Source organism: Onychostoma macrolepis, chromosome 15, assembly GCF_012432095.1.
Source record: "Onychostoma macrolepis isolate SWU-2019 chromosome 15, ASM1243209v1, whole genome shotgun sequence".
NCBI classification, from domain to species: Eukaryota; Metazoa; Chordata; class Actinopteri; order Cypriniformes; family Cyprinidae; genus Onychostoma; species Onychostoma macrolepis.
The window spans coordinates 6,262,082-6,273,607 of record NC_081169.1 but is presented as its reverse complement, the minus strand read 5'-3'; the positions used below and the strand labels follow the sequence as shown (position 1 = coordinate 6,273,607).

Here is an 11,526-nt window from a genome sequence, read left to right as displayed (position 1 = left end):
GGCAGGCATCTCTTTAGGTAAGATTACATTCCCACCCATGATTGCATGATAATCAGCTTTGCCTGCGCATTGCTACCAGGAGAGAAGCAAGGGGAAAAGCCCTTATTTCCCCGGCAGGTGCCTTAAAGTTTAAGATATTGGGACTGAAAAAAATCCCCCACTTCCTCATACTAGACTTATCATCACAGAAATAATTTTATGCCATTTTAATCTCCACGGCAAAACTTAAAATAAATGAATAAATACAAATTTTAAAAAACTAATACAATAATAATGAAACTCTAACACCATAAGTACATATATTTCAATAAAATATTTGACAAATATATAAAACTTTGCACAATATGCAGTTTTTGCATAATACTCCAAAAAAACAACCAAAAAAAAAAAAAAAACCCTAACATGCCCATTCTCTGAAAATCTTTATAAAGCCTAAAACATTTCAGCAGTTCTGTGTTGGATGTCTTGAGATGTTTAAATGAAATCACATTGCTTTAAAAGGACAGCTCGCCCAAAAATGACAATTCCGTCATCATTTACTCACTTGATTCACTCAATCCATTGATCACCCTGAAAGTGAAAGGTCAAGTTGAATGCATTGCGGAATTCTGGATTCCTCACTGCACTGGAGACATTGCAACTTCCACAATAAAATACTTTATTCTTGAACCCCTTAACTGTATACGGGACACCTACGTTTATTTCACTATATTACAATTAAATCCTAATGTAATCATGACAAACTATATATCATTGGAAAGGTCTAAGACTCCTAAATAGATATTTTATTATTTTGTTGTTACAAATTATGTAGTAACAGTAATAGATTAATTTATGACAAGAGTGCACCAAGAGTCTATGATAAATCTACATCATAACAGGAGTTCTGACCTTTGTCACAAAAAGTCTTTATTTCCTTGCCTTTTCCCTATCACATGTTTTAGCAATCATTATAAGTTATAAACTATTTGAAAGCTTAAAATCTCAAAATTCATCCTGTGAAAACCATTTTGAAATCGGACATTGCGTTGCCATAGAAATGGTACTTCAAAATGTTTTAGTTTTACTCCTCCTTAGCAGGGGTGTCATATTACAAAATGTATTATGGTCTTTTAGGATCAAAACCTTTTATAATCTTGACAAAATACATATCGTTGGAAAAGTCTCAAGATTCCATATTTGGTGGTTATTTTGTTATAGATGTAATATTGAGTGAGAAATTGATAGATTTGTGACAGAAATGCATCAAAAAAATTCAATGTAGTTTGGATGGCACCCGGTGGCTGTTTTTGGTATAATGCCTAAACAAAATTGCATATGAACCTCAATTTTTTTTAATATCAACTTCAAATTTGTAACACAACTTATGTAGACATATGGCTTTCAATTTATAGCAATTTTGGATTTTTAACTATTTTTTTAAAATATTTATTTTATATAAAATAATTAATACATTTTCTTTACAGTAAGTTTAAACTTCTATAACATTTTAATACTTTTTATTAAATTATTTCACTTCTGTAATTATCTGTTAATTGTCTTTAACAAGAGACCAACCTTAGGTCTGTATTCAAAAGCGTTCATGAATTATAATAATTTAAGTTTGGATAGTGCACTTTTTCATGAATTTTAAAAAATGGGGGTGACCGATAAGGGGTTAAAATAGTATTTCAAATTGAATCACAAAAGGGTCAAATTAGTTTAAGTCCTTACATTTGCAGTTAAACAGTAAATATTAATGACCTTAATTTAAGTCTGTTTGGCAGGCAGTAGACCTGGATTAGGCGATGCCTGGAGCAACAACTGCAACCAATCTGCAGCTGTGCATGTAGGTGGTGTATTATTTAGTTTTAACTAACTGCATTCACTATAACTACACTGAAGAAAAATACATTGCATAATCAATACAAAAAAAAAAAATTCTAAAATGCAGTGTTAGATATACAAATTAGTATTGCACAAACAATGCAACTAGAAAATATTTGGCATATGCAAAACATTTATTGTAATGTGTGCCTTTTCAGAGGGGGATGGGCTGCTCTAGTACAGTCTGGTTCATGTCAAGGGTCCCCCCTTATTTTTTCCCCCTTGCCAGAGTCACCTTTGGCTAGCTGACTGGGGGAACTGAAGCATAATTGCAACAGTGTGGATTGCGAATCACAGTATAGGAATAAATTTAATAATTATTATTTTTTTTTTTAGACACCGAGACAAAAGGTTGTTGGAATATAACAGCTTTTTTATTGCAGTATGAATAGCACAGCATCATTTGTTGGAAAACTGAAAGGATAAACAACACTGTGCATCACTCGATCTCCCTGAAGGCCCTCTTCTCGGAGTACTTCAACTTGTGCTTCCTCTTAAACCTGAGAGGAGAATAAGAACGATTAAAAATGGACATGCAAATGAAAGTTAAACCGAAAGCATTGCAGCTAACACCACTTAAATGCTTAATTGATTTTATACAAATAAAGCAATAAAATGATGAACTTACTTGGCTCTTTCTCTGGGCTCAATAATGTTTCTCTTCTGTAAGCTCTTAAATCTGTCTTTTAGGATGCTGCCCTCTGGCTGCATGACAAAGAAACACATGTTGTTAGAAATAATAATTGCAACTCAGTAAGAGCTCAACACTAGCAGTTAAACATACCTTTAGACTGCGAAGAGAACTGGCAAGCTCATTGCTAAGCTGAACATCTAGATCAGGTGTCTGGAACCTATGGAAAAATAAAACGCTTTCAATTCCAATCAAAGAACAACAGGTTACAACTACAACTTTGTGTTTTTGTTTCATAGCTTTTCATGTAGGGACCTATTGAACAATATGGGACAGGAATAGGCGATCCTAAACACCCTTTTAAGAAAGCCAGCATCCATCAGAAAACAGCGTACCTGGAGAGGCCAAATGATTGTCAGATTGATCTCACCGATATTTTTTGAAATATGTTTTTCTCCACTGGATGTGTGAAAACATTTGTGAAACATTATGTGTTATAAATAAAAAACACTTCTAATGAAACGTGATAATACAGTCAATCTAGAGAATAAAACACCTGCATATTATGCATCATCACAATCAGGTAGTCATTTAATAATTTAAACAACCATTTATCTTTATATGATATATTTACAAGTTTAACTGAACTGAGAAAAATTGTGAATTGCAAATGGTGTACAAAATGCCATAATTTCCCCCCATAATAACATATTTGTTGTTTAATGCAGTTAACATTACAATACGTCGCAAGAAAAAAAAAAAATTAATAACTTTTCCCAAAAAGCATTCTGTAAAAAATGGTTAAAATTGTCACATTCTGGGTGTCAGTGATATGTAATACTATTGGCCTTATTTAATAAAATAAATAACAGACTACCCATTTGTACTGCATTTATGGATAGTACAGCAGACTAACTTCAAATCAAATGAAACAATTTTCTCTATCATGATGTCATGTAGTGTGCCAGAAAACAAATGCCACTGGGGTTCCTCAGGGATCAGTTCTTGGATCACTCCTCTTCTCCATATACGCTACATCACGGACCCATCATACAGGCACATGGCTTCTCCTACCATTGCTATGCTGATGACACACAGTTCTAGCTTTCATTTCAACCAGATGATCCAATAGTAGCACGAATCTCAGGCTGCCTGGCAGACATCTCGGCATGGATAAAAGAACATCACCTGCGGCTCAACCTGGCAAAGATTGAGCTTCTCATCTTCCCGGGCACTCCAACTCTACAGCATGATTTTACCATCCAGTTAGGTTCCTCAACAATTACCCCATCAATTCGGTCAGAAATCCTGGTGTAATCTTTTTTTACCAGTTGCAGCTCTTATGTTCAAGACATTGATGCTTGCATATATAACAGCCACAGTCTACATCCCTTCCAGAAGTCCGAGATCAACGAGTGAGCGATGCCTCGTGGTACCATCGCACAAAGAAAAAAAAAAACACTTTCCTTTCACTTTCCTTAATCCCTCCCTGTCTAGCTTATGCTAATCTGAACAATGCCTGAAACTTTGTATTATGAGCACTTCCAGTTAGGGATGCACCGAATGTTCGGCAACCGAAATTGTTCGGCCGAAAATAGCAAAAAAATCTCTTTCGGTGTTCGGCCGAATAAGCGAAAAGACCGAATAAATTGAACCGAACAATGACGTGACGCGATCAAATAGAGGCGCGCACTAATGCAGCAAACACGTCTGCAGTGTGAAAGTATTTAAAACTGTCAGAGAAAGACGCAAAAATCATTCCAAGCACGAAGCACCGACAGTTAGATGCTTAGCGCTGCATCTCATGTCTCCGATGAGAAGAGGAAGAGGTGGTTGATGCTGGTTACTATGATGATTGAAATCGCGAAATAGCCTCAACTGATTAGTAAATAAACTGCAGAATGTTATGTTTTCTAATACAAGCAGGGATTGCATGTATTCAAACAGCGCTGCACGAGCTCATGGTGCCAGGGTTCAAAGTCCAAAGCGCGAGGAACATCTGCGTTAAAACACTGTAGCCTACTCGTCTTTTGCTCAGTAACATTTTTTTTTTAAAGACACATGACAATGTGATAAGTGCTACAAACATCTTCCCAAATTCGTAATGAGAATCATTTAAATATCTGCATGCTGTTGTCAACAAAAGAAGCACTAAAATCTTCCAGCGGGTTTCTGCCAAAATAAAGTCTAAGAAAAGCAACAACTCCATCAACATTCATAAATGTTAGTATTGTAATTTTACTGTTGTTCTGTAAAGTAAAATAAAAATAATAATAAATTACCCTACAACAGCTCTATACATTTATTATAACATTCACAATAGTGTTCAAATTGGGATCTGTAGTATGTTTTAAAAGAATTCTCTTCTGCTCAGCAAGGCTGCATTTATTTGTACAGTAAAAAATACATGCCTGATTCAAGAAGGAGGTCTCAAAATGGCCCAAAAATATTATTTTAGTAACTTATTAATTTTTAGTTAAATTTTGCTTTGTTGGTATAATGTCTGATAGAATGTTAAAAAAATGTTCAGTGTTAAGTAAATATTTTTAAATTGGTGTTTTGTAATTTATTTATTTATTTTTTTGAAAAGCAGGACAAAACAGTAAAAAGCACATTTTGGATATTTAATTTATGCAGTGGTGACAAAAAAAAAAAATAAAAAAAAATGGAAAAACAGTCCTGGGGAAAAGAATGCGAAAAACCGTGTTCGGTATTCGGCCTTCGGCCCAGTGTTCCATTTTGTTCGGCTTCGGCCAAGAATTTTAATTTCGGTGCATCCCTACTTCCAGTGGTTATTTGCCTCTTTATGATGATTCGCTTGTTGTATTGCTCAATTGACCTATCGGTAAGCCCCTCCCCTCGAACGCAGACTAGCCAATGGCAGTCGAGTATCAGTTGCACGGGGAGCAGAACTCTGACATCTTTAGGTTTCAGCACCATAGAGAAACATTGGAAGATCTGAAGCTTGCGTCGGTTTTATGGGGTTTATGCTTCAAAAATGGAAAAACAATGTGCTTTGGGTACTTGTAACACGGATTCCAGGTATCCTGAGAGGATAGGCAATAGAATTTATTTTATTCTATTTCCTTAACCCAAACAGAACAGAGCAAAATGTCCCCAAGCATTCAACCCCAATCCCAATGAAGACGAAAACGTTAATTTTCTTGTTGTCATACTCTCATCAAGTTAGGGCTGTCGCGGTTAAGGAATTTCCCTTGCGGTAATTTTGAGTGGATTAATAGCGCGGTATGCGGTATTACCGCGCATATTTATTTATTTTATATATATATATATATATATATATATATATATATATATATATATATATATATATATATATATATATATATATATATATATAAAAATCGGTGTGTGTATGTGTGTTACGATGTAAGGAGGCCATTCAGAAACCAATAAAACCGAAACTAAATCGCGTTGAAACAGGAAGTGAAGTAAACAGAAGAGAATGACAAAATAACGGTCCACATAACAAAACTTAAACCTGACAATAAGATCATTAGTATATTGTTAGCCTATAACAGTTAGTTCTGATCCTCAAATCTGACTGACAAGATACTTTTTCTGTTGATATTTCACCTGGGTGTTCTAGACGGGCTGTCAGTCAGTGCAGTTTCATTGTTTCGCCTCAAGGTGGCGGCAAGAGACTGTCTTTGAGTGAGTCTTCATTCAACTACACGTTCAAAAGCGCTGATTCATTCAGAGATTTGTAATGAAACACGCTTTTTAAATCATTTTAACTTTGAGCGCCACTTTTAAAGGCTCAGCTGACCAGCAGAGCATCGATGCTAAGACAGATTTAGCTTTCCTTGGACATGACAACCTATTTTTACATATGATTTGGCCTGAAGGACAGACGCAGGTAATCGCACACGATCAGTCGATCTCTCTCTCATTCGCTGTCTGTTTAGGCTTGTTAAGTGCAAATTTACCGATTTACCGATAGCTCAATTCTAAGCCGCTTTGGATAAAAGCATCTGCTAAATGAATAAATGTAAATGTAAGAGAACTGACTTGAGTCTGCCCAGTCGGCGAGGCATGCTTTTCTGTGTCTCTTGTTGGGCCTTGCGTTGAGCCTGCCTCATCTTGGTCCTCTGTTCCTGCTTCTTCACGCTGGCATGGATAGATCGCAATTGGAACAACTGCTGCTGCTTATGAATCATCTGACGCTCTGCCTTCCTCTGCAACTCCTGTTCAATAGATTAAAGCTTTGAATGTTAATCAAGAGATTTATACCTTCTCCTTGGTCAACAGGCCGGTCCATTCTGCTTCTTTACCTTAATCCTTTTAGCTTTCTCCTTTTTCCTCTGTTTCTCAGTTTTCTTTTCCTCTGTTGCAGTTGGCCCAATGACGGTGTCTTCGGTGTCCCCTTCTGTCTCCTGTGGTTCAATCTCCTCTTCATCAATCAACCCCTCCACCTGCTCTTTAAAGGTGCTTTCCTAAAACACAAACAAATGCATATTTAGGACAGCATGTGGACACACTCCAATCTGAACTTGGAGATTATGTCCAAAATAGTATGCCCACTAAAAAGCACTGTATAATGCTTACCCTTTTTATTTTATTTTTTTAAAGTAACACTTTAGTATAGGGACCAATTCTCATTATTAACTAGTGGCTTATTAGCATGCCTTATTATTTACATATTGGCTGTTTATTAGGGCTTATAAAGCAAATATTGTGCACGACCACATTCTACATCCCTGATCCGACCTACCCAATACCAATAACTGCTTTATTAACTTATTAATAAGCAGCAAATTAGGAGTTTGAGGCAAAAATCATAATTAATGGTTTGTTAATAGCGATAAATGGACCTTAAAATAAATTGTGACCCAAAAATAAATAAATAAATAAATGTGAGGTACCCAGGTGAAAGTAAAATAAAACTATATTTAGAAAAAATTGAAATAAAACAAAAAATACAAAGTATTTTGACAGTTGGAGTCGAGAAAGATGCTAAAAATGACTTCTACAATTATATTTGGCTCATTCTTCATGCAGAAAACAATTTGATTGCATTACACTGAGATATAGTATTTTCTGCTGAATATTACAAAATTGCAAATGCAATTATTAAATCTCAGACGGTAAGCCTTTCAGCAAGGACAGAAAAATAATGTGAGGCAGGAGACGTTAGTCATTCCTAGTTATAGTAAATGTGGTCACATTTACTGTTGTTCTATGAATTTTTGCAGCCAGAATCCAGTCATCTCACCAGGAATTCTCATGATTGGGAATTTCGCGCAAGGGATTCAGTTGGCCATGCATATTTGCTGCAAAATGGTTTGGTTTGAAAGTGAATTCTGTGTGAGCTGTTCTTCATACTATCTACAATAGACATTTTTTAACTTGAAAATTTTTAGCTAACTTGACAACACCTAAAGGTGTTAGCCTATGTTAAGAAGTCGTACCTCAGTGGCCTTATCCTCATTCACAGCTAGTTGACGTGCCAACTTTTCCTCCGCTTTCTGCTTCTTGACCTCTACCTCATGGGCCTCACGAAGCAGGTCCTAGAGAAACACACACACATTGATTTCAAAACAAACAGATGGGCCATTTGATCATCAAATCAAAATGTTTTCTAATACAATGAGCTTTGTGTAGCAGAAACAGGCAGTATTTTACCTGGTGAGAAAAGAAGTCTGGGTTGTATGAACCTCCAGGAGCGATAACTTCAATCGCAGGAAGAACAGAAGGTTTCTCATTCAGTCTCTCTGGTCTCTTAAAAAAAAAAAAAGTGAAAGATGAACAACAAATTCAGCACATGACCACAACATCAGATAAATCTAGTGGTGCACTGATATGGATTTTTTAAATTGCCGATGCCAATACCTTAGGCCCCGTATACACCTGGTATTAAGAAGCTAATAAGAAGCAAGCAGACAAGGCAGACACGTTCTAGTTTGCACCTGGTGTTTTAATCCATCTGTTTTGTCCACTTATGACCACTTCTGTCCTGGGTCTATGAGTGAGTGCATGTATGGGCTTTTTCTGATCTTTGATAATTATATAATACCAAATAATGGCTGATATATTGGCCGGCCACAAGCTACACCATTGTCAAAATGGCTATGCATTATCACAACAAAAAGAGAACACACTGTTCTGACCTTGACAAGTTTTTTCTTAGTCTGTTCGAGGTAGTAGGGATCAGCCGTCTCTGGTGCTGTTGGACATTGAGAAGACATTGAGTCACATTATAGTACTTGCGTACATCACATGAGAAAGTGTAAAGACTAACTCTACTCACTGCCTGCATTCCACAGGTCATAAAAAGCTCTTTCTGGATTATTATTGGCCACTGGATGTTCCTTAACTGACACCCCAGAGGCGGCTGCAGCCCTTCGGAGTTGAAGAAGTTTTTCCCTCCGTGGCAACACTCCCGTGGCCGCCAACTTTGCTGCTCTCTCTGATATGCGCCGCTGCTTTTTAGCATTGGGCTGCTGGAATGCCAAGACACTAAAAGAATATTAGGAGAATCAGGGTCATGTAAAAATAGGGCTGGAGATTATCAAATTATCCTAATATGTCTGGTGCAGTATAAAATCCAACAATTTCATTATTTAATGACACTTTATAGCAAATCTCATTTGTTTCTCATTTCCATCACCACAAAACCTAAACTATATTATCGATCAGAGATATATTTAAAGTTGGATATACAGAATATCCAACTTACCTGCATACATAAATACAGTACCCAACAAAAATAAATATACCTTATATAGCTCATTTCGGCTGTGTGATCGTTTATATCATTGCGCAGGATATAATGTTGGATACGCAAGTATCAGCAAGTATAAGTAAAGTGATATTTACTATATAGTAAATCTCAACTTCTTGACTGTTTATGTTGGCACAAAATGAAACTATTATAGCACAGTGCTTATCTGCTAAATGTGACTATAAGGCATTAAGATATTACAAATATTAACACCATAATTTTCTGTGAAGCTGCATTAAAAAAAATTAAATAAATAATGTATTGGGAAAAGCGCTATACAAATAAAATAGACTTAAATCTACAGCAAAGACATGATATGCTTATAATAAAATATTAATCCCCAGTTGTGCGCATATTTCATATGCTGTTATTTTACTGTACTGTAATATATAATTTCACCATTAAATCATCACCCTGTTATCTAGATAAAATGGCACTGGTCAAAAGGAAAAAAAATAAAAATAAACAATCTCAAACCAAATTTTGAGAAAATGCCCTCAGATCCCGGAAGGCTGTTCACACAACAGCCCTCCAAGTCCCATTATTTTGTCTTCACATTCCCAAAGAAATACTGGGAGCGCAAGGATGAGATCATCAGTGGGCAGACGCTCCCTCCAGAAGAGGATGCAGGCTACGGTTCATTTTGAAAGTAAATCTTATAGGTAGTCGTACTGTACTCACTTTTTTGGGGCCGGTATGCGGGAATCTGGCTGAAGGATAAGATCTATCCGCAGAGGTTTAGAGTGTTTACCTTTCTTGACTGTTGTCTCTATTAACAAGAACAGCAGTTATGGACTGCACAGGAAAAAACAGTTACAGTTAGTAAAGAGAGGAGTTTATACACTTACCTGCTTGTGTATCTTTTGTATCTTTTTCAACTGTTATGCCAGTGTCCACAAAGAAGAGAGATTCATCTGTTTTTTCAGATATCAACCCCCTATGGACAAAAAAAAAAAAAAAGTCAGCGTTATTTTTTTATTTTTGCTGTGGTTAAACACACACACACACACACACACACACACACACACACACACACACGAGCAATCGATGAAACAATATCGTGCCCTTTACCAAAACAAAACACGTCAAGTGTATTCTAAACTAAAGATATTAATGTAAACTTAATGACTTTACACATAACGTACACCAGCCACGTGACGCTCAGCAACGCTTCATATTGTAAACAACCATATATTGCCAAAATAAAGTTTTAATAATAGATTATTGGTGTAAAGTATACCACACATGTGCTAACATACATAAATATTAGAATGCTAATAAGTTCTATTATTTTATTTTATTTTTTTGTAACAATCTCACCCTGTGGCTCTCTCCTGAAGCCGCACGTCGTCTAGAAACTCCTCCACATCCTGGATATCACTGAATTTGTTCCAGCTCTTTTTCTTATTTTTGTTCACGCGTTTACGCCGTTTAATAGCCGAACTGTTGCCGTCAAGACTCGATTTAAAAGGCAAAAACCCCGGCTGAGCCGCGGCCACGCTTTTATGTCTCCTGGCGGCCGCCATGATGGTACAGAAAAAAAAGAGACGAAGAAATTAGCGTTACGTCACGTCTATTTATTTGACTCATGAATATTATATGAGTTTCTGTGACAAGGGGACAAGGGAGCAAAAGGGGCGGGATCTCCAAAATGGAACCCTGTACCTTGGTTAAGGCTAGAAGGGATCCGTATGGCGCTGCTGAGCACGCGCACATCAATACAGCGTAATTTTTTGTCACACTGTACAACAATTTTTTCATTCTTGTAAGGGGTAGGTTTAGGGTTGAGGTAGGTGTAGACGTTAATAAACCACAATCTAATAGGTAGAACATAAATATAAATATAATTCTTTCTTTCTTTCTTTCTTTCTTTCTTTCTTTCTATCTATCTATCTATCTATCTATCTATCTATCTATCTATCTATCTATCTATCTTTCTGTCTGTCTTTAATAGAATATCTTTCTATCATCTATCTATCTATCTATCTATCTATCTATCTATCTATCTATCTTTACTAGAATATATTTCTATCTATCTATCTATCTATCTATCTATCTATCTATCTATCTATCTATCTATCTTTACTAGAATATCTTTCTTTCTTTCTTTCTTTCTTTCTTTCTTTCTTTTGTTGTCGCCCCTTTACAATTATTTCCATATCTATAGAACAAATACAACACACAGTAAAATAAACTGAGTTTGAATATTTTTAATGTCCCTGTTGTTCACATGTCTTTTGGCATGAAATGCCCCAATTACCGCATATGAAAATTAAGTCAAAAT

At 36.0% G+C, this 11,526-nt stretch overlaps 1 protein-coding gene across 1 annotated transcript; it reads right to left on the bottom strand.

The window, feature by feature from the left end:
• Positions 1-2,218: 2,218 nt before the first annotated feature.
• On the bottom strand, positions 2,219-10,799 carry nop53 (NOP53 ribosome biogenesis factor). Its single transcript, XM_058745589.1, has 12 exons — positions 10,563-10,799; positions 10,091-10,179; positions 9,924-10,011; positions 8,769-8,977; positions 8,629-8,684; positions 8,144-8,239; positions 7,930-8,028; positions 6,793-6,954; positions 6,530-6,705; positions 2,651-2,717; positions 2,495-2,571; positions 2,219-2,366 (listed from the first exon to the last, which is right to left on the bottom strand). The coding sequence occupies exons 1-12, from the start codon at positions 10,766-10,768 to the stop codon at positions 2,306-2,308; spliced, it is 1,386 nt and encodes a 461-aa protein (XP_058601572.1). The 5' UTR covers positions 10,769-10,799; the 3' UTR covers positions 2,219-2,305.
• Positions 10,800-11,526: the final 727 nt, after the last annotated feature.